We start from the raw sequence: 24,006 nt of genomic DNA on the forward strand, positions 1-24,006 counted from the left end.
ACGCCGCATGAATTTATGTATCATTGTAAGGGCATTTTTGACGAAGATTCCACTTAATGTTGCGTTGCCCTCGCTTGCAGGGGAGGACTTCGAAGCATTTCTTTGTCGAACTGCCGAAGAAATAATAGATCACGCTGTCCACGAAGTCATATCTGACTTGGACTGCATTATCTTTGTTGAAGAAACCTCAGATGTAACTGTATGATTTGATTTGTTGTGTCTTCTTCACCTTCGTGTGAAGTGTATGTTTATATTGTAACAAAAACAGTACTTTGTATATGCAATGAATGTATTCTTCTTTCCCGTTTACCCTTCGACTGTGCAAAGAATATGTGTTGCGAAGCGCCATCCCCCTTTTGCGCGGGCGATAGGGTGAACGTATTTTGTTTTGTTCATCGGCACCGCCGTCGCGTGCAAATTGAATATGCGAAGTGCCACCCCCCTCCCCCCCCCCCCCTTCGCTCGACTGGCGGGGATGATGAACTTTGTGTGTTGCGGCTTCTAGCACCCTGGGCTCTTCGATTTGAGCCGGGTGCACCTGGTCTTTGGCCTTTTCATGACAGGACTCTCCGCCTTAGGCTTTCGCACCATAAGGACTTTGTTGGGGTGACCTTCGGCTCTTTAGCCGGAGAGGGTCACCGCTAGCCTTCGGCTTTCGCGCGAGAGGACTTTCCTGCCTTAGGCTTTCCACTCGTAAGGAATTTTCTGCCTTAGGCTCTTCACTCTTAAGGACTTTTCTACCTTAGGCTCTTCGCTTGTAATGACTTTTCTGCCTTAGGCTCTTCGCTCGTAAGGACTTTTCTGCCTTAGGCTCTTCGCTCGTAAGGACTTTTCTACCTTAGGCTCTTCGCTCCTAAGGACTTTTCTGCCTTAGGCTTTCCGCTCGTAAGGACTTTTCTGCCTTAGGCTCTTCGCTATCAAGGACTTTTCACCCTCCGCGTTCTAGGCGAAAGGGATTTCTTATTTAAAATCTTTGGAAGTGAAGCTAAGGGGTGCGAGGCCTCAACTTGGCATTGTGCCCCATGCTTACTTCTTTCAAGCATCATCGCTTGTTTTCTGCGCCGATGACTCCCCTCTTCGCTTGGCGAAGAGGGATAGACGCTTCGGCGTCTCCAGAATATACCTGTACCTTTGAGATTTCTCTTTTGTGGGGGCCTTGCTTATATTTCACAAGGGGTTTACATAGGGTTCCGCCTTGTCAAAAACCTCACACCTTCGACGCCCAATTTGAACGTGCGAAGGCTTCCCCCGTGAGGAAAAGAGTACGGTCCCTTCGGTACATTATGCGAATCTTCGCAAGTGGAAATAAAGTTTGCATAAAGAAAAACTAAACTACAAGCCCCTTCGGTTATTTTTCTCCGGCGGCTCTTACACAATTCCTACAAATAGTACTTCTGTAGCATGTCTTTGTTCTGTGAATATGGGTCTTCGGCACCCTCCAGTGTGCGAAGTCTGCAGGCTTTGGACCTCACCATGGAGGCAACAATAAATGGTCCTTCCCACTTGCTGTGCATTTTGCCTTTCTATTTGGCCTTGGGATTCTGTGAAGCACAAGATCTCCTTCCTTAATATCCATGGGCTTTACTTTCTTATTCTTCCACCTTCGAGTTTCTTCTTGGTACTTGCCGGAGGCAACAACTGCACTTCGTCTGGGGGAACTTGTTGTACGGTGCATGGCATGTGCAAACCACATCATGCGTGTCTGCCACCGCCGAAGGCCAGTAGAAACCTTCGCGAAAGGCTTTTCCTACCAAGGCCCTTGTTGCAATGTGCGAAGAGCACATGGCTGCATGTATCTCTTCGATCAACTGTCTGCCTTCCTCACGAGAAATGCATTTAAGAGAGGCGCGCAGACCCCCCCTCGGTACAGGTCTTCGTTGATAATTCTAAAATTCCTAGCGTGAAGTGCCATCCTCTTTTCTTCTTTGTCATCCTCCAGGACAAAGTGCCTGTCGTACTGCTGCTAAGTATTTTGCCAGCTCTAGCTTCAACGCTCTGTTGGATTTGTTGATGTGTCCTGTGATTAACTCAGAGTCAGACCTGATGGATAGCCTTCACGCTCCCGGTGCTCTTGCCTTCCAAAGACCCAAGAGCAGGCCTTCGTATTCTGCAACATTGTTCGTACACCCTTTGAAGTCGAGCCTCATTGTGTATTTCAGCAGTGTGCCTGAAAGGGCTGTTAGAATTGCCGAAGCCCCAGCTCCATCTCTCTGGTATGCCCCATCACATTCAAGCTACCATATTGTTTCAATCTTCGGTGGTTCATGCGAAGGCGTGGCCGGAGTCTAGTCTGCGATGAAATCTGCCAAGACCTGGGACTTAATTGCCGTTCTGGAAACGAAGTCAATTGTGTGTTATGCTAGCTTTGTGGCCCACTTGCCAATTTTGACGAAGGCTTCTCTGTTCTCAAACATATCACGGAGAGGGAAAGAAGTTGGGACTTTTATCTTGAGACTTTGGAAGTAATAACGAAGCTTCCGCGAAGCCATAACAACTGCATATGCCATTTTCTCCATTTCTGAATACAAGAGTTTTGATCCATTCAGGGCTTCGGAAACAAAGTAGATGGGGACCTGCTTGAGTTCGCCTTCGACTATGCGCTCTTCCACAAGAGCTGCGCTGACTGCTGCGCCTGATGTGGCGATGTACAACAATAGCTCCGCCTTCTCCGAAGGGCTGGACATGATGGCCAGTTTTTCTATGTATGCCTTCAAGGCTTCGAAGGCCTTCGTTGTTCTTCGCCCCACTGCATGTTGCCAGATTCTTTCAGTGCCTTGAAGAATGGAAGACATTTTTCTGCCGATCTGGAGATGAATCTGTTCAGCGAAGCCAGCCGGCCTGTCAACTTTTGGACCCCTTTCTTCGTAGTTGGTGGTTTCATCCGCCTGATGGCCTCGATTTTTTCAGGATTCGCCTCAATGCCTCTTTCAGTGATCATACAACCTAGTAGCTTGCCTCTTCGGACACCGAAGACGCACTTTTCAGGATTTAGCTTCAGCCCGTATCGGCGAAGGTTTGCGAACGTTTCACGAAGATCTTGAATGTGATCTTCCCTTTTCTTGATCGAATGACTACGTCGTCAACATATGCGGAGACATTTCTGCCCAGTTGGTCTCCGAGTACTTTTTTGATCATTCTGTTGAAAGTACAGCCCGCGTTGCGAAGGTCTTCTGGCATTCTCACATAACAGTATGTTCCAAAGGGAGTAGTGAAGCTAGTTTTCTCTTCGTCCGCCTTGTTCATGAAGATCTGATGATAGCCGGAGAAGCAGTCCAGCATGCTCAACATTTCTGAGCCAGCCGCCGCGTCAACCAACATGTCGATGCGTGGCAAAGGATACTCGTCCTTCGGACAAGCCTTGTTGAGGTTCGTGAAGTCTATGCACATTCGCCACTTCCCATTCTTCTTGGCACCATAACAACATTTGCCAACCACTATGGGTATTGCACCTCGCGAATAACTCCCACGTCTAGTAACTTCTGCACCTCGCCCTGCGCTGCCTTCTGCCTTTCTTCGGACATTGACTTCTAGCCCTACTTTACAGGTTTTGCCTTCGGGTTTACTGTGAGCGTGTGTTCGATGATTTCTTGACTGACTCCTCGCAAGTTCGTCGAAGACCAAGCGAAGACATCTTGATTGTTCCGTAGAAACTGTACGAGTCTTGCTTCTTCGGCCTCCTCGAGCTCCTTGCCGATGACCACCATGCGGTCGAGCACGTCTTCGTACAGCGGTACCTTTTTTGTGTGTTCCGCTGGCGATACCCCTTCGGATTTCTGGTTTCTCTGCATGTCTTTGACGACAAATGCTTCGGTGTCCTCTTTGGATGCTTCAATGGCATGCACAGTCTTGTTGGCGCTGTACGCGTTGTCTTCGCATCTGCGTGCTTCTTCTTGATTGCCGTAGACTGTGACGACTCCTCCTGCTGAAGGCATCTTCATACACAAATATGGCTGATGAATTACTGTTGCGAACTTCACTAGTGTGTTGCGGCCGAAGATGGCATTGTAGGGGTAATTGATGTCCACCACATCGAAAGTTATCGCTTATGTTCTCTGTGTAGCCCCTTCGCCGAACGTGACGTTGAGCTCTATCTTGCCTAGGGCTTCGATCCTTTTGCCTCCGAAGCCAATAAGCGGGTACTGCGATTTATGCAAAGCTTTTTCTGTGAACCCCATCTTGACGAAGCACTGCCATATCATAATGTCTGCGGAGCTGCCATTGTCGACTAAGATTCTCCCTACATCATTCCCTACGAAGTGTACTGAATTTTTGCCGATGTTGGCTCTGATGACGAGGGGATCATTATGAGGGTAGTGTCCAGCCGAAGATCTGCCTGTGTGAAGGATATCGAGACATGCGACCACAGGGTTCGAAATCATTTGCCTTCGCTCACATGAGACACAATTCTAAAGTATTCTTTGCGCTGCCTCTTGGTCTCATGCACTGATTCGTTGGATCCTCTGGAGATGGCGTTGATGATGTTGACCATGCTGCCGGAAGGGGCGTCGCCTGCTCTTTCCGGTATCTGCCCTGATTCAAGCTTTGGTGGTGGGGGTAAGGGTGTGGAGCTCCTTGACCATGTGTTGGCGTATTGCAGAGCGGGTAGCATCGGCATTGGCTGCTGCGAAGGTGGTTGCATGGATTGCAGCGAAGGTAATGATATTGGAGGTGTGTATGATGGGTTGTAGTTGTAGACTAGGTATGATATTGACCAATTTGGTGTTGGGGTCCAAGTGGTGGGTGGAAAGGAAGTTTGTTGTGGTGGTTGCGAGGTGTAGTTCACTGGTTTTGCTGGCAGGGAATTCTGGCGCTCGAGCTCTGCTTTCCTTTCGATGGCGATGGGGCATTCATTTGTCCAATGGCCTTGGTCTTTGCCATGGAAGTAACAGAATGGGGTTTTTTCTCTTCGGCCTCCCTTCTCTCTTCGGCTTTTCTGGTGACAGTCTTCGCGATGGTGCCTATCTTCGCGGCTCGACCTATCTTTGCGGCTTGATCTATCGTCGCGATGGCCTCTCTCATTCTTGCTTTTGTGATGCCTGGAATCCCGTGGCTCCTCCTCGGAGACATTGTTGACTGTTTTCTATTGCTTCGTCTGATCTGAGTGCCATGGCTTTGAGTGTGATCTGTCACTACCCCGTGACTTCTTCTGCTTATTCATCTCTTCGAGTCTTTGCCTCTTTGCATGGTTTGATATGCAGTATTCTTGCATTATCTCGAATAACCTAGTGATGGTCTTCGTCTTGCACCGGGATAGGTATTCTCCACATGGGCCTAGATTGATCCCTTTCACCACTGAGTCGATCATGCTCTGGTCAGCAACATCCGGCCCTCTTGCGTGAAGCTTCATGATGCTCTGAAGGTACTCCTGTAGAGTCATGCTTCCTTGCTTCAAGTTATGGAAATCACATGATGTGACTTCGTCGGGCCTTACGGCTCGGAAACTTGCGCGCAACTGGGAGCGAAGCTGATTCCATGACAATATGCTTTCGGAGGGGATGTTTGCATACCAATGCTGGGCTAGGCCTCGCAGCGCGAGGACGAGTGCCTTCGCCTTGCACGCAGTACCTCCTCCTGCTGCTTCTATGGTGGCTTCGTACTTGAGGAGGAACTCTTTGGGGTCTGACTCACCATCGAACTGGGGCAACACTGCTGGGTTGAGACGATGGAGCCATTGCATTTTCTCCAGCTCTTCTGATAACGGTGTTCTTCGCTGATGGCCCCTTTGATAATGCTCTTCGCCGTCCGATTCGGAATGGTCAGAGATCTCTTCGATTGGTATTACTCTTGGGCGTACTCTTGGCGGGACGTGTCTCAGTGGGTTGATTGTGGTTGTCTCCTTCGGAGGCGGTGGTGGTGGTGGTGGTGGTGGTGCTTGAATTTTCTCAAGCAGTAGTCGCTGTGCTTGGAGCTTCTCTTGCAACGCTTTGCAGCGAAGCTCTTCTTCTCTTAGCTTGTTGTATTGCTCCTATCTCTCGGCTTTGGTTAGCACTGTTTCCTTCCCCTTCACTATTGTTATCATCTGTGGCTCTACAGCCCCTTCTTGGAGAGCTTTTCTATTGGCCCTTCGCACCTCTTCGAGTCGAGCATCAACTCTTCGCATTACTGTGATGTCTTCAGCGGAGATGCCGAGGTCCAGCAGGTTGACCTCGTGCTGTCCGTCTGCGATGGTATTAATGGAGATGTCATCACTGTTGGCTGCAACGCCTTGCGCGGCAGCAGCCTCGTCTTGCGAAGGCATCGTCATAGTCGTCGTCGTGTCTGCCGAAGTGGTAGTGGTATCTCCCTTCTTTGTCACCGCCATGTGATGTGTCGTGGTGTATCGAACTGAAGGGTGGGTGCCAAACTGTTGGTGCAGAGCGTCTCCGGATTGGACGAACACTACAACAGAAGGAAATGCGCTCCCGGCGAAGGAAACAACTCATGACCAAGAATGAAAGCTTCGCTCAATCGAGCAGAATTCTCTCTCTCTCTCTCTCTCTCTCTCTATTCAATCTGTCCCATCAATGTACAATAGTCTGGGTATTTATAGGTGACGGTTCACCTACCAACTCCCGTGATTTACACTATAATGCCCTCTAACAACTATATTCCTGGAATATTCCAAGGACAAGACTGTATTTTTACACCACATAGTGGATCACAGCTGGGCTCTTCCTGCGTCGGGCTCACCTTAGGACGTCATCATTGACCTGCCTTGATCTTCGCTGCCTACGATGCAGCAGCCCAAGAAGCTTTGCTTCGCAACTCTTCGTATGGCTTCGCCATCGCCGCTTCCGTTCCAGAAGCACCATCTTCGCGGGTCTTCGCGTGTCTTTGCTGACGGGCTCATGTCTTTGCGTGGCTTCGCCTGGAGCCCTTCGCTTGAGACGGAAGACTCGGTCTGTGAATGATCTTCGTTCTGGCTCCGACGGTCCGCGGACCGGTCGATGGCCGAAGGTGGCGTCCCCAACACATTGATCTACGGGATCCCTAGTCTGCGTAAGTAGCAAGTTCTACTTATTTGAGAGTGCTCTTTGTCTTGTCATGGAGGCATGAGTACGTAACTCAATAGTTGTAGGCGCGGTGCCTAGACTGGATTAGTTACATATGGTTGTGTTCCACCCCACAGAACCATTGTGGTAGGCGGCAGGTGGTGACAGCACTGTCCGTCCCTTGTAGTCCACCACGTTCGGGTGTTTTCATCACAGTAGCGCCGACTGCTGTTGGACTCCCTTCTCACCCCAGTCTGAGTCCTTTTCTGAGGCCGCCGAAGTAGATCAAGACAGTTTAGTTTCAAGTCTTCTAGGTAATGAGTTGGCTAACCGGTGTTAGACCCTCTACCCACTTACCTCTCTTCCCCTGTCGGGTCCGGTTGAACAAGTTCTAGACCTAGTCGAAGCTTTACCGTTCCTTGGATTCGATATCCCAGGTATACTCCCTGGTGAAAGATACATCGATCTCTGTGCACTTGAGGAGTAAGTCATAAAGGCTAATGAGTGCCAACAAGCTTTCTGGCGCCGTTGCCGGGGAACGGTAGCAACACTAGTTTAGAACCCGATCAACTGTACACCTTTCCGCACATCCACATGGAGTTTTACTCCTAGTTATCTAGCTGTTCCATCCTGCGAGCTTTGGAACTGCCACCATCTTACTCCCCATTTATCTGACGGTCACGAGGCCAGTCCCAGTCTCGTTGCCATGGTTCATACATAGTCTTTCTCCTTGATGAAAGACGAATTCCGACACTCACTTGCTAGAATCCTGCCATACCTAGTATAAACCAAAACACCTAATGGTGAAAGTTTTCCCTGTTCTCTCTAATGGGTGAGCGAAAATTTGGTACGACCAGAGGGCAATGAGAGTTGGAGGAGATTGGATCATGTTGAAGGATGAGTCTGGTTATTCTTCTTACCTATTACCAAAATGTTCACACTTCGCATTCCACTACTATCATTCAAGCAAGGCGAAGGGCCATTTGGAATAGTGTGGGAAAGAATTTTGCTTATGGCATATCCCAGATCACCTCATGGTGTTCCGGAAGGTGCTGAAGTATCAATTCGTCGGTGCACTCAAGTCAGAGAGCGCATTCCTTGAATGTTGCCTCTGATGAGTTTTGTCAACCGATCTACCCAAAGAAAGCAGCAAGTTTGCATCCTATCAACTGCACCCTATCCACCTCCACCACACATAGGAAATCACCAAACCACTCAAGTCCACAGATCATGAGCCAATCATTGAAGTATATGTCAATGTTCATTCCTGACCTCTTCATAAGAGAATATGGAACTCGGCAATGCTGAAGGGACTTAAGTACATATGCTCAAGATCTAAGGCATCCATTCCAGATGCTACATCGCAGATTGAGGGTCTTACTGTGATCGTGAGCAAGGAATGGATTGAGGAAGTGCAAAATCGACAGTAGTATCATACAAATCTACCATAGCACTCCTCTTCACTATTGGGGACGTTGCACCACAAGAAATCTTGGAAGAACCTAAGGTGGATCGACGGCCAGATGATGGAGAGTAAGGGAATTCTTTATGTTGTGATCTTCCTTAATTTCCACATCTTCGATATCCCTGAAGGTGACAAGTTTTCTTGATCGGTCAGCCAATAGAGCCACTTGTCAACCCCGATGGAAACTGAGCTACACTTCAGCTCGAGGTTGGCAAAGAGAAGATCCCGGTCAGTCTAGTTCATTCAGGAAATATTATTACAGAGACTAGATCGGAGTAAGACCCAATGGAGGAGGCAATGAGCATAAAACAAGAGGAATCTTGTTCAACCTATCTCGGAAGAAGTGGCCATTCACTTCACCTAGGAAACAGATCTGGGAGGCTACCTCAAGCTCAACGAAGAGGAGAAACTGCAACATCCTCTTCTTGAGCTGAAACCGCTGCCTCCTAGGCCGAAGTATGCCTTCCTCCACAACAATAGAGTATGCCAGTTCTCATCAGCGTAAGCTTGCAGAGAGTGAGACTCGGCGGCTTGTTGCATTCCTATAGAAGTACTGGTCCGTCATTAGGTACTCTCTATAGGGCTTGAAGGGGTTCATCCCCAACTTGTGCACCCACGCATCCCTATGGAACCGAACCATAAGCCGTCCAAAGAGCACTAGAGATGGTTGAGTGATGCGATGTGGAAGGTAGTAAAGAAAGAGGTATTGAGGCTACTGGATAAGGGCGTCATCTACCCCATGCAAGACAGTGATTTGGTCATCCTAGTTCAAGTGGTCCCAAAGAAGGGAGCAATCACCTCTGAGGAGCGCGCATACCTCAAAGGGAAGTCAACAAGGACGTGCATCGATTACCGGATGCTCAACAAGGCTACCCGGATAGATCACTTCTCTCTTCCCTTCATTGGTGATATGCCTGAAATGGCTGGCCAATCACTCATTCTTCCACTACCTCGATAGATACTCTGGTTATCAACACACTACCATTCATGTGGATAACCGGAGTAAAACTACCTTCACCTGTCCCTACGGCACACTTCGCCTATCGGCGAATGTCATTTGGTCTTTGTAACACACCTGCTTTACCTTAGAGGTGTATGATGGCAACCTTCTCTGACCTAATCGAGAACATCATTAAAGATTTCTCAGTCTATGGCAAGACTTTGAGGAGTACCTTGAGAAGTTAGTTTAACTCTCAAGGATGCCAAGAAACGCACTTTGTCCTTAACCAGGAGAAGTGCACTTCATGATCAGAGAAGGAATTGTCTTTGGACATGGAGTGCCAAGAGGCACTCCTTTCTTTACCCATCATACGACCTCCCAATTGGAAATTTCCTTTCGAGACCATGTGCGATGCATATGATCACACCGTCGGTCTAGTGCCAGTTCAATGCAAGGATAATGCCATATCTTATGCAAGTAAGACATTGACCGGAGTTCAGCGACAACAGAGAAGGAACTTTTGGCACCGGTATTTGCCACTAGTTCATATCCTACTTGGTTGGTGCCGAGGTGATAGTACACACGGATCATGCTTCACCAAAGTACCCCTTGACCAAGAAGGATGCCAAGCCACAACTCATCCATTGGATTCCGCTCCTATAATAGTTTGATCTGGAAATCAAAGGTAAGAAAGGAGCAGAGAATATGGTGGTTGTTCATCTCTTAAGGAATGCAAGTAAAAGATCACCATTTGATGACTACTTGAGAGATGAGACTCTTCTGAAGGTCACTATATCTAGTCCCAACTTGGTGAATATCATGGTGACTGGATATATACCTCTAGAAGAAGACAAGAAGAAGTGATTCCACCTCAGAGAATACCACCTTTGGGACGACCACCTATCTATTCAAGCCTGAGCTAATGGTTTACTCCGTAGCTGCAACCCACTATGTGAGACCCGCAAGATCCTTGAGCATGCCACCCCTTGCCATGGGGAGCATATCACGGAATATTCCGTACCCATACTTAGGTTTGGCAAAAGGGATAATTCTAGCCAACCAAGTTTTGAGATGCCAAGGAATCTGTGCGGTGATGCCCAAGATGTCAGAGACACGGGAGTATCAACGCCCGTGATGCTATGCCACTGAAGAGCAACCTTCAGTTGGAAATTTTTGGCGAAATGACTCCATGAGTCCTTCCCTATGCTAGAGCACCATAAGTACATCTTTGTGGTTGTGGACACTATGTGTCCAAATGGGTTGAAACACTTCTTGTGTTGCGGCCGACTCGAAGAATTCAAAGAAGATGGTTCAGGAAATCATGTTTCCTTGCTTTGGATTTCCAAGAGTCGTGTTCAGTGGTGAAGACTCACACTTCACAAGACATACCTTTAGGAAGTGTTTCAGCGAGTTGGAGTAAACCACCGGGTTGCTATTCCATATCACCCCAACAATGAATGCCAAGAAGAAAGAATGGAGGAGCAAAATCATCTGAGGCACCTTGAGCATGTTGAATATCCTTAAAGATGCGGATAGGACTAACATGGTACAATCCCAATGGGCGATCAAGAGGTGGAAGATGGATCTCCAATCAGCCGGGATTAAAAGGCAAATGTGTTTGGCTGAATTGGATGGCAAAAGGGATAATTCTAGCCAACCAAGTTTTGAGATGCCAAGGAATCTGTGCGGTGATGCCCAAGATGTCAGAGACACGGGAATATCAACGCCCGTGATGCTATGCACTGAAGAGCAACCTTCAGTTGGAAATTTTTGGCGAAATGACTCCATGAGTCCTTCCCTATGCTAGAGCACCATAAGTACATCTTTGTGGTTGTGGACACTATGTGTCCAAATGGGTTGAAACACTTCTTGTGTTGCGGCCGACTCGAAGAATTCAAAGAAGATGGTTCAGGAAATCATGTTTCCTTGCTTTGGATTTCAAGAGTCGTGTTCAGTGGTGAAGACTCACACTTCACAAGACATACCTTTAGAAGTGTTTCAGCGAGTTGGAGTAAACCACCGGGTTGCTATTCCATATCACCCAACAATGAATGCCAAGAAGAAAGAATGGAGGAGCAAAATCATCTGAGGCACCTTGAGCATGTTGAATATCCTTAAAGATGAGGATAGGACTAACATGGTACAATCCCAATGGGCGATCAAGAGGTGGAAGATGGATCTCCAATCAGCCGGGATTAAAAGGCAAATTGTGTTTGGCTGAATTGGGATGGTTGGAGGAAGAATGCCTACAAAGCCGATTATGGAGTTATAATCCTTCAGGACAAGGACGGGAATAACTTTAAGGCCTATATTGAATATATTCCTCGAGCCTGAATCACCGAAACTCAAAGAAATAGATATCTACGAGTTATCCGAGTTAAAGTCTTCGTCTATGGTCATCGCCGGACCATAAACGTGCCATATCCTAATAGTGGGCACTGGTTTATTTTCCAAATTATTTTCTCAAAATTTTGTTTTCAACAGTGCCAAGTTTTGGTTTGAAAAAAAAATTGTTTCATGCTTGTGCTTTAGTTGGTTGGTGCACATTTGTGTGCCAACCAATCCCCCTATTCTAACATCCCACCAAGTGTGCAGGGGAAGTACATGAACATTATTGAGACAAACTCCTGGGCGAAGTTGAGTGAAATCGGATGCACCTGTGCCTGGCCAAACATCGCCAAGTGCAATTCGTCACGGAGGTTTGCGACCCGTATTCCGTTTCCTTCCAGGTTTTCATTCAAATTCATTCTGGATTGAATATGATTAAAATTGGATGAAAACCTTGGAAGAGATGAATTCATACATGATTCTCAAAGGTGTCTAAGTTTTATTTCTTATGCAAGTACTTGTTACCTTTGGAACTTACATAATAGAATCAACTGAAGTTTTGTCTATCCCTCATGATATAATGAAATGCGAGACATGTTCTTTCTAATTCAAAGTCTTGGATATTTTTTTAAAAAAAGGCTAAAATGAGGCAACTCTCATGCTGTCTCAACTTTACAAAAGTCCTATCCAAAGCCATACATGAGTAGAGTTGAGCCCACATAGCTATCTTTTTATATTTTGAGCTTGATCAAACATCATTGCCTTTCAAGAAATATCATGATCATCTAGTACTTTGGCCATCCACCATGCGCACTCATCAATAAAGTCCATCCAAAGTGGTTCATAACAAGCTCTCCACCCCCCTAAAAAAAAGAGTGAGGAACACTCTTACTCGAGCAAAAAAAAAGACAAAGGGGAATGATGGAGAAGCCAATATCAAACACCACTCAAAGGACATTCATCCATCACACACATGCACATGACCAAGTTCTAAGGTGACATGACCTCTCAAAGAAAAGATTTTTGATCTTGCAAAATAAATGAGGAAGATATGCAACTTTATCCCTACCTCGAGCTACACAAAAGCCTATCAAAAAGTAGGAGAGGTTTCTCCAATTACCTTAGTGAGATTCAAATACAAAAGAGAGACTAAGAGTGAGTTGAAAGAGATGAGAACATGCCTCCTGTTTTGAAAATCTTGCAAAATCTCTAAGTACTGAGAAAAAGAAATGAATCATGCTCTCCATCAAGTTGTTCTGAGGATCAATATTCAAAGATGAAGGTGTTAGCCACCCGGAATCCAAGGTATGAGGAAAGCTTAGAAAACCACCTTAGCCTTGCTTACAAGCTAAGCCACCCACCTTGGAGGGCTATAAAAGGCAGCCCATACCTCCACTCTCAACACACCATTTGAAGAGAAGAAGAGCTCAAGCAAGATGTAGTCCATCTTTAGTAGAATAGGGAGAGTGTGAGGTGAGTGCTTTGGTGAAAACAAGCTAAAGGAGCGGTGCCGAGTTCTCTCGGCCTTACTCCACTTTTGTAAGCTACCTTGGAGGAATGAGTCATCTTTGGATTGAAGTTCCTCGTCTCTCATCGGTACCTCACTAGTCTTTCTCTTTACTTCAGATACTTGTTTACTTTCTGTCATTGATCTGCGGGATCCCTAGTCTGCATAAGTAGCAAGTTCTACTTATTTGAGAGTGCTCTTTGTCTTGCCATGGAGGCAGGAGTACGTAACTCATAGTTGTAGGCGTGATGCCTAGACTGGGTAAGTTACATAGGGTTGTGTTCCACCCCACGGAACTGTTATAGTAGGCGGCAAGTGGTGACAGCCCTGTCTGTCCCTTATAGTCCACCACGTTCGAGTGTTTTCATAGCAGTAGTGCCGACTGCCGTTGGACTCCCTTCTCACCTCAGTCTAATTCCTTCCCTGAGACCGCCGAAGTAGATCAAGACAGTTTAGTTTCAAGTCTTCTGGGTAATGAGTTGGCTAACCGGTGTTAGACCCTCTACCCACTTACCTCTCTTCCCCTGATGGGTCCGGTTGAACTAGTTCTAGACCTAGTCGAAGCTTTACTGTTCTTTGGATTCGATATCCTAGGTATACTCCCTGATGAAAGCTACGTCGGTCTCTGTGCGCTTGCGGAATAAGTCGTAAAGGCTAATGAGTGCCAACAGGTACCTAAAGAAATACTACCCCTGTGTTTGACAAGACGCTTGAAGATAAAAGATGACCGATATTTGGATATCACCCTTAGCATAATTTTTGGCCAATACTTGTACTTATAATTCTGTATTCTTAGAGCATGTTTCGGTACTTGCTTTTTGGCTTGCAAAGCTCACCAAAAAGGATGGGGGCATATGTTGGCAGCCAAAATTGGCAAATACCGAGGCCGACCGGCCAAACCGGTTCTGGCCTGTGTAAACTGAGTCGAGGTAGGGTTCGATTTTGGAGTCCTTTTATAATCCGATTTGGAAGGGGTACATTCTCGTTGGCCTATAAATATAAAGGCTACTTCCGACTGAGGGTTTTTAACCACAATCGAATCAATATAATCTCTTTTACCTTTTTCCTCAAACCCTAGCTTCCAAATACTGTTGTTCTTCTTGCATCTCTACGGCATTTAAGGGCGTCTTGAGTGACCTACCGACCTCAAGACAACCCTAGATTTTCAAGCTCTGACGGGGTCCCTCCCGAGCTTGAGGTTCTAGGTCTTCGCGAGTTTCTACGTCTAACGGGTCTGACCGGTTGGCGTGACCGGTCTGATCGGTCGCCGTCTAATGCCTGCTGGTGATTGATCGCTGCGATCCGTGCGTTCTAACACTTGTGTGTTGACCAGATCAACGTCAATAGGCTGCCGGCGGCCGCGCGCTTGGGAGGGAGTGGAGTGCGGGCTCCCAGCGGCCTGGGACGGAAGGGAGGGGCTGGGCGACGAGCTGGTGCTAGAGGTAGAAGATGAAGCTGACAAGCGGGGCCCACCTGGCAGTGAGAGAGGAGCAGGATAGAGGCAGGGAGGACATTTCGCACCGCCGAGTTGACCAGGCGCCGACGTGTCTTGCCTGCGTGACTTGCCACATAAGCAAAAATGATAAAACTGTAACTAAACTTCTCTCTTTTGGTATACTCCCTCCGTCCAAAAAAAAGTCATTTTAGGAATTTTAGGGTAGATTAACAACAAAGTAAAATGACCATGCTTGTCTCTTTTTATTAACCATATTTGACATTAATTGATTCTTGTATGCACATGAACTTTTTAAATAGGATATGATAACTTATTTTTTTGAAGAAATTTTAAATTCTAGAGTAATTTATTTTTTGAAACATAAACAGTAGTTATAATTGTTATTTTAAAAATAATAATCCGATGAGCATCATTCGTAATAATAGTAAAATTGTAAAAAACCTCGTTGCGACTGGTCTTTTGGAATTTCTCTAGCGGTGGTAGGAGTCACTGGTCGGAGGTAGGCTACAAATACCCCGGCCACGTGACGCCACCGGATGCAAACCTATTTATATTCTCTCCTTAATTCCCCATCTCTCTGGTCCGCCTCCGCTGCGTCCTCCGCATCCCCCTCCTGTTCTCCGACGCCTCCCCCTCGCGACCGGCGCCGGAACCCTAACCCTAGCCGTCATCTGTGCCGCCGATATGGCGAGCAGCAACGTCTCCACCGTCTACATCTCCGTAATCGATGATGTCATCTCCAAGGTCAGGGAGGATTTCATCACCTACGGAGTCGGCGACGCCGTCCTCAACGAGCTTCAGGCTGTAAGTACCGCTGATTTCTCGACCTCCCGGCTCTTACCGCTCGAATTTGTGCTTGATTTGATGGTTACGTTTCCGATCCGGTCCGGAAACCCTAGCTCTGGGAGATGAAGATGCTGCACTGCGGCGCAATCTCGGGGAACATTGACCGCACTAAGGCGTCCGCCGCGTCTGCCGGAGGCACCACCGGAACAACACCGCCCGTGCATGACCTCAACGTGCCCTACGAGGCTACATCCGAGGAGTACGCCACCCCGACAGCAGACATGCTGTTCCCACCAGTGAGGCCGAATCCCTCGATTGCCCCTTAAATATTGCCTGATCTATGCAATTGGGAATTTGGGATGCGAGGTTTTGAAGGGGTTGGTTGTGTTTATTTGCAGACGCCACTGCAGACCCCGATCCAAACTCCTCTTCCAGGGACCGACGCAGGAATGTATAACATACCCACCGGCCCTTCTGATTACGCCCCATCACCAATCAGCGATGTCAGGAACGGGATGTCAATAAATGGGGCGGATCCAAAAACAGGCCGCCCGAGCCCCTACATGGTAGTGTGAATTTGGACTGTGCTGTTTCATGTGTTGAGTTTTGCCCTTAGTGTTAGCTGTTTGTCATGTTTGTAACCTTTTTGCAGCCACCACCTTCCCCTTGGATGAACCAGAGGCCGCTGGGTGTTGATGTCAATGTTGGTATGTGCAGTCTTATGTCCTTAAATTGTTATCCACATGCGAGTTATGGGTTTAGTTTAGTCTGTTTGGAGAAAATATTAATTTCATAAAGCAATAATGATTTGTATGATCCTCGTAACTAACAGCTTATGTGGAGGGCCGCGAGGATCCTGACAGGGGTATGCAGCCTCAGCCACTGACTCAGGTAAAATATGACATCGCAACTCATTTACAAAACATGGGTTGTATTTTTTTTTGAGGGAAAAACATGGGTTGTATTGGGGTTTTCATCCTCTATTTGTTTTGGCCTATCAATTTCCTTGGTTAGAAGTCTGCTACTGGCCCTTCTCTAATAACATTAGCCTGTCCATTAATTATTATACTTGATTGTGTCCGTTACTTCTAATATATGACATTTTAGGATCGTGAGATGTTTATTATGCTTTTACAATTGAGATATCACTTTTATAATGTTGTTATTGACACACAGACTCGGAATCCTGTTCTCATATTCTGTTGAAATAGTTACTTTATTCAAGATATGTGTATATGACAATTGATATTCTTCTTTCCATGATGCCGTTTATATCTGATGAATTTGGATTGAGTGCATAAACTATTAGCAAACTATAGGAAAGTATATTCTCCATTCAAAAAGAAGTTGAGAAATGTTTGATTGAAGTGATTGTGTTTGCGTTTATGGAAACTGTTAAATAAAGTGGCTTCTGCAATCTGTGCTGATGCTAGTAGCCTAGTAGGATTAATTAGCTCAGTTACTTCTTGTAGCACTATCTATACTTGTTGCGGTCGTAGTCTATCATTGGACTTCAAGCTATGTAGGTTTTTGTAATGCTGTCTTTGGTAGGGATATTTCATAATTCATAGCATTTGATATTTAAAACTAAACTTTGGAGTTTTTATATGCTTACGTCTTGGTTTTTAATGTTGTCATATCTATGTTCCCTACCTCACTAGAAAGATGAAGATGTTATCTCCTAATATGTGCGGTCTGTTTGTTCCGTCGTAGTGCTTGCTAATCCGTTTTGGATTTGCTAATCCGTGTTGGATTCCTGCGGGTGACAAATCCTGCCACCTCCTGCCTCCTGTTTGCGTTGCTGGCTAAGGGGACCTGTGGCTGATCTCATGAAAAAGTTGCCGCTGCCTCTTCAGCTACACAGACCGCTGGACCCACCTATGTTGTTTCCCGCATGTTGAGCGCATGGCTTGCGTGCTGCTTCAGCCTGCGCTACTGATCGCTGGGCCAATGCCTTATATGCAGAGAGGTTAAGCGGGCCAGCCTGTGCGTGGCCCATAGCCGCTGGCAATTAACCAGGCCCTGTGCAATAGAAGCTAGCAGTTGTCTAGCAAGCAGCTGCAGCCGTAGTTGGCTAGCAAGCAGCTGCAGCCGTAGTTGGCTAGCAAGCAGCTGCAACTGTAGTTGACTCGCAAGCATGATCCACACGATCATGACATCAATGACCATCATGTAAACAAATTTCTTATCTCTACTATTATGAAAATAAATAATGTTTCTTTAGATGGGCTGGTCATGCGCTGCCTGCTACTTGGGCTGAGCAATGTGCCCACACCTATTTTTTCATATATTAGTAAAAGAGGGGATTGTTTCTTCATGGCCGAAGGCCTGCACTCGTTGGCCAGTCCACCTATGAAGGCACAGAGAAAACGATATCAATGGAGTCTGCGCTGCTTTGGTTACACGCAGCCTCTGCTAAATGGCCCGATGACAATGCCATCTTCTTTGCTGCATCCATGCTCCAGCGCCGGAACTCATTCGCTCACTGCAGAGAAGAAAGAAATGAACTCGGATTTCATAGTTCCATTGTGCGATGGATAACCATCATATATACGCAAGCGATGGAGAACAGGCCAATACTAACTGAACCTACAAGAGTCATCAATGTTTAATGCTGCTTGACGGTCAAGGCCTAAATTGCTAGGCTAAGTCCCTGTGGGTGTCGTGAGTGGGAGGAAACGTTCCAAATCGCATGCATCATGGCCTGGGTGGTTTACTTAGCCCATTATATTTGTGTTAACTATAATAAAATCTAGCAAATTTTATAGTAGAAATTCAGTTGCTTTAGCTCAGATCAAAGTTAAATACCAAAAAGGACCGGCATTTAGGCTATCAAGACCTAGAGATTGGCATAGTGTTAACAGCCCTAAATCATATTTTAACGAATGATGAATCCTCTCAATAAAGTGATACTTAATTGGTGATGGATAAAAACAAAATGTACCTATGTTCCCTTCATCCATAGCAATGCACGGGTATACTTTCTAGCTGAATGTAATTGATGCATCATTCGGTTACAAGGGTTAGTATGTCTTCAGCGTGATCATTCAGTTTCTTTTTTAACTTTGAGGTCAAAACCATTAGGCATTAGCAGCGTTTGAATTGGTTCCAACTCATTTTACTTGTATTACAAGCAGTACAAGGGAACTTATCCAATTGCATTATTATATCGGAGCCCATATTTTTACCGCTTCATATTTGGTTCATTCAATTTTGCAGGATTTTCTGATGATGTCTTCTGGAAAACGTAAGAGGGATGAGTATCCTGGTCAGCTCCCTTCTGGTTCTTTTGTACCACAACAAGATGGAAGTGGGGATCAGATAGTAGAATTTGTTGTGTCAAAGGTACCTACCAGTGATAAGTTCAATTCTTTGATTTCAACATTACTTTTTCTTGATATTGATATATCTTCTACTTAATAGATATTTGTACTTGGAGTTTAGTGGTATGTTAGGACTGCAGTTGTACAGCTGGGAGGGTTTGTTCCTCATCCCTTATTTTACAATGAAAAGAGTGTTCAGTTAACAGCCATGCCTTTTTTAGGAGATTCAATGGAATGTGTTTAGTGTTTGTTTCGTGCAAGTAACTTTGGTGTGCCACACTTTAGCACCTGACCCAACTTTTACTGGAACTTTGGCAAGCATAATTTGACATGGTACTTGTGATGTAGAATGATTACAACGTACATAACTACGTGCTATTAGATCACTGATATGGTCTAATGGAGTTTGTTAGATTTCTGCTTAGACCTCAAGATGCATGCTTTTGTGGACTAGTTGACAACTCACTTGAATCTATTGCCATCATGTCGAATGTCCAATTTAAAGTTTAAACACTAAACACAATTTTGAAGCTACTTATGTTTTGTACTTTTTGTGCTGTGTGCACCTTCTTTATATTGGACGGTGATGTATGAATTCATGAACTAATACGAAATAAGCCCAATTCAAAACTATTTTGATGTTATTGGAGGCAAACTGAAGTTTTGGAATGCCGTTTTGGTTCATAGATTGAATCTTCTGTTGAGCAACTAAAACATTCATTTTGTCACTGAGAATATGTTACTGTAATGGCATATGTTGAATATGTGTAATCAACATGGCCTACCTTTTTTCCCATCTAACTTATTCTTATTCATATTATATTCCTCTGGTCGCCTCTTTCCTGCTTATAAGAACTCTTTCGGACATTCAATATCTTGTGCGAGAAGTCCTCAGTCCTTTTTTTTTTCTTTATTTGTCTTTAGGAGAATGCTCAACAACTTTGGAATTCCATCATCAACAAGCAAGAAACAACAAGCAAGACAGTCACTACAGTTATTCCACAGCTTGATGGGATTCAAGATGACTATAACGATGTATTGTTTTAAAACTAATAATTAGTTCATCTTAGATATTCGGGTTCTCTTTACTTACTGTGATGTTTCTGTCTCCAGCATTTTTTCTTCCCAAGAGTTCCAACTGAAGATTATAATACCCCTGGAGAATCTGGTAAGTTATCATCAAACTGTGCAAATTATGTCTGTTGTTGACATTTCATACGCGTTACTTATCTTGAGCATGTTTTTATGTTTATTAGCGGAGTATCGAGCTCCCACACCTGTTGTTGCAACTCCGAAACCAAGAAATGATGCAGGGGATGATGATGATGATGATGATGATGATGAACCTCCTCTTAATGAAGATGACGACGACGATGACGAGTTAGATGACCTTGAGCAAGGGGAGGATGAACCGAACACACAACATCTTGTACTTGCGCAATTTGACAAAGTAGGTGCACTTCTAAGATGATATTTATTATCCAGCTTCGGGTTTCCCCTAATTTGAGTCCACCGTGTCGTACATTCTCTTCAATGGCTGTATAGGTGACAAGAACCAAGAATCGTTGGAAGTGCACTTTGAAGGATGGAATCATGCATTTGAATGGAAGAGATGTTCTATTTAACAAGGTGTGTAGCATAATCTTTCCATCAAATTTATGAATTTAATTTTTGAGCTTCTGGTGAGATGAGAACTTAATGAGATATGGACGGTAATACACCAGACATAGTTATTAGACGTGGTCACAGATTTGTTCCGTCAGGTAGTCAATTGCAAGATTCTGATGACTTGTTATTGAGTTATCAAAGTCACATTTTTGTTTCTGCACCTTATTAATTTTGTCCCAAAAAACTCCTACCCAATGGTGATGCAACCAAGGAAAAGACCACAAAGGCAGAGGGAGGGAACTTTCTGGTTAATTAAATTTACTGACTAATTGCGCATTCATGTTTCTCTTCCCTAAAGAGTTTTGTGGTTCTTGCAAAGCTTCAGAGTCCTACCTGTTGCATTTCTCACATGCTACTGATGCATGTTGCAGGCGACCGGAGAGTTTGATTTTTGAATTTTGGGATCAAGAAGAGCTATTTTAGCTGCTTCTGTATGGACATATCTTTGACATAAGGATGGGGAGGTGACAAGTCTTCTTGGTGAGGTCCAGGCAGTATGACATTGCGCTGTGTTTTCCTGTTGAGGCTTTGCTTCGCCCAGTTGGTTTGTCACAACTGTTATCGCTGTAAAAAAAAGGTCACTCCTGGGACTGCAGTGTGGACATTTTGCTGAGATGGTCTCTTAAAGCCTATGCGGAACTATCTTATCTGATTTTTGCAGATGTACATTTTCTTTCTGTAAGACTGTTGTACCGCTCCAGCAATCTTTGCTGCCTCGTGTACCTGTTATTGTGCGTCTTGTTACATAGATGCGCATCAAAGCACTCCAGCGGAAGATTACATGACCGGAGGACATATTTGGTGGGTGGTGGTGTCAATTTACAAGCAATTAAGAAAGTTATCCTTTGTTCCAATACAAAGTATTTTTATAATTCTACAGATTACCCAAAAATACAGTTCTGTGAATAAAATACCAGGTATTGGAAATAAAGGCGGTATTTGGATTTGTAACAAATATGGAGGTTAAGAGACAAGTATTGGTACGTTTTGGAAAATAGATATTTGAAAAAGTATTGGCACGCACTTATTTAAAAAAAGATATAAAATATGTATATTTTATATTCGTAGAGCACACATGATAGTACCAAACTTTAATCTTTCTAATCTTTGCTTTTGAAATGACGCAATTTTGATTTGTAGATATAATAAATTACTTATAGTTGCATTATCTAAAAGTACTATCGGACCTATAGGATGTGAGCAATGAAACATATGTAAATAACTATTTTAGAAATATAAAAATTTGATTTGTTTAAAATTCATTCCAGCATGAACATATGGTCCAAATTTTTAAATTTGTGTAAATTCTCTTACTAAATTTTTCCTCACGGTGGCGCGTGACATCATGGCGAAGAACTGGAACCGCCGTATCGAGGGATAGCACAGACACGGTGCAGGAGACTGGGAGAGGAAGCTCGTGCGGCGCAGCCGTGGAGGACGATCTTGGTTTGGTGAGTGGGTAGAAGTATCATAGGTGTGAAAAGGAAATAGTTTTTGGTAGAAACATCTCCAACCTCGCAAAGTCTATGAGTCTACCCCAAATCCAAACAAGAAATGTTTTAATCCAGATAAGGGAGCCCTAGCAAGCCAACCCCAGCCACCCCTCCCCCCGCCAGCCCCTGCCCACCGCACGTGTTTGCCACGCTTCTTACATCTGCGTGACTAAAAGAGGGTTCATCTCATGGTAGCCCGCACTACTACAGATTTGGCATTTTGTCCCGGTTCCAAACTGGCTTTTATCCCGGTTTTGGAACCGGGACAAGGCTTCCGGGACAAAAGCCTCTCGAGGCTTTTGTCCCGGGTGGAAGAACCGGGACAAAAGGTGTCTGACGTTAAAAAAAATTTCGCTCACCACGGATTCGATCCAGGACCTCTTGCCCAACGCATGGTTTCCTTGCCAATTCACCTAAGTAGTACACGTGACTCAGTATAGAATACTTCTTTTTGAACTATCACGTGGAGAGGCCTTTTGTCCGGGTTGGTAACACCAACCGGGATAAAAGGGGCCTTTTGTCCCGGGTGGTAACACCAACCGGGACAAAAGGGTCACCCTTTTGTCCCGGTTGGTGTTACCACCCGGATAAAAAGGGTTGGACCTTTTGTCCCGGGTGGAGCCACCAACCGGGACAAAAGGGGGGTCTTTTGTCCGGGTTGGTGGCTCCACCGGGACAAAAGCCCCTGTCCCCCACGTTGGTCCGCTAGCCGTTGGACCCGGGACAAAAGCCACCTTTTGTCCCGGGCCCAAAGGTAACCGGGACAAATGGCATGGAAGAAAGGCCTATTTTGTAGTAGTGCCGGGGGTCATAGATGCTTGGCTAAAATGCAGAAGTCAATCTATTACCCAGTTATGCATTCATGTATGCCACACCTCCCACCGCCAGATGGCGTTGGACCCCGAAGCCTTCCACATGCGCGTAGAAGGTGGCATATTCCCCCTCGACCTCAGTCATACAACCAAAGAGACCGATGTCGTGCACCCCGAAATCACCTTTTCTGATTGAAAATTTGCTATGAAACATTAAATTATCGGGTTTCTTTACTTTTATGTCTGTTTGAGAACAGTAATACGACGGGTAGAGGAATATCAGGTTTTCTTGAGTAGGTCTAGCGCATGGCCCCTCTCGCCGGATAGCGTACCTTACGTGTGGAAGCGAGTGGGCTGTACTGCCTTCTTCGTCTTGCCGGCCTCTTCCCCCTCCTCCTTATCTGAGGCATACCGCGCCCTCGACGAGGAGGATGAGCTCAACTTCGACGCCTTGCGCCGATCGACGATGTCGCCGTCTCCTACACCTGCTTCGGGCGTGCGCCTCCGACCCAAGCTTCTGCCTTCACAACTCCACCACCTAGTCTCAAAGCTCCGAGCGTGCGGCTCCCCTCCCCACTCGGCACCGCAGATTGGTCGACGAGCGTTTGTGCTTGCTCAGGTGTCGTCTTAGGAATCATGGGGTGGACCATGCGTTCCTCGATGCTGGTGGCCGACGAGCACGAACAAGACACTCCAGAAGAGAGGTCATACCTTCCACTATGTGCGATAAAGATCCTCATGTTTGGTTTCCAGAGAAAATATCGTTTTTTTTCCGTTAACAAGCCTGCGTAAATGCATGAGGGGTATAGAGTTTGCGGTTTTCTTTGCGCTATTTGCATTCCTTTGTGCGGCGTATTCTTCTAATTTCCACAGTATCCCCATAGTCTACGCCATATATAGTGTCCTAATATGATAGAGATCATGCTTAAGCAGCCCCCCCTAAGCCTTGATCATGAAAAAGACGCTTTTTTCATGTACGAAAAGCCTTCAATTAAAACAAAAGGTGGTTTCTTTGCATATCTTGAGTACAATTGCTGATCGGTATAACGGTTCTGCAATGTGTTAGGACCCCAGTGCATGTTACTGCTATGCAGGGCGATTTGGGTTTTTCTTGTCCATGTATAGCATCTCTGAACAGCTACATGAATACAACATTAGTGCATATATTCTATGACATGACTAAATGAGGTATTTGTGTGCTATTTGTCCGGCTCTCTTGATAGATGGGTTTTGTGACATGGGCAATGACACTTATAT

At 45.5% G+C, this 24,006-nt stretch overlaps 1 protein-coding gene across 1 annotated transcript; it reads left to right on the plus strand.

Moving 5' to 3' along the window:
- The first annotated feature begins 15,207 nt into the window (after positions 1-15,207).
- LOC120699141 (transcription initiation factor IIA subunit 1-like) lies at positions 15,208-21,316 on the plus strand. Its single transcript, XM_039983014.1, has 11 exons — positions 15,208-15,471; positions 15,567-15,749; positions 15,852-16,019; positions 16,106-16,160; positions 16,286-16,344; positions 18,673-18,798; positions 19,701-19,811; positions 19,890-19,944; positions 20,033-20,226; positions 20,322-20,405; positions 20,816-21,316. Exons 1-11 carry the CDS (start codon positions 15,352-15,354, stop codon positions 20,837-20,839), a joined length of 1,179 nt encoding a protein of 392 aa, XP_039838948.1. The 5' UTR covers positions 15,208-15,351; the 3' UTR covers positions 20,840-21,316.
- Positions 21,317-24,006: the final 2,690 nt, after the last annotated feature.

This window comes from Panicum virgatum, chromosome 3K, assembly GCF_016808335.1.
Source record: "Panicum virgatum strain AP13 chromosome 3K, P.virgatum_v5, whole genome shotgun sequence".
Lineage (NCBI taxonomy): Eukaryota > Viridiplantae > Streptophyta > Magnoliopsida > Poales > Poaceae > Panicum > Panicum virgatum.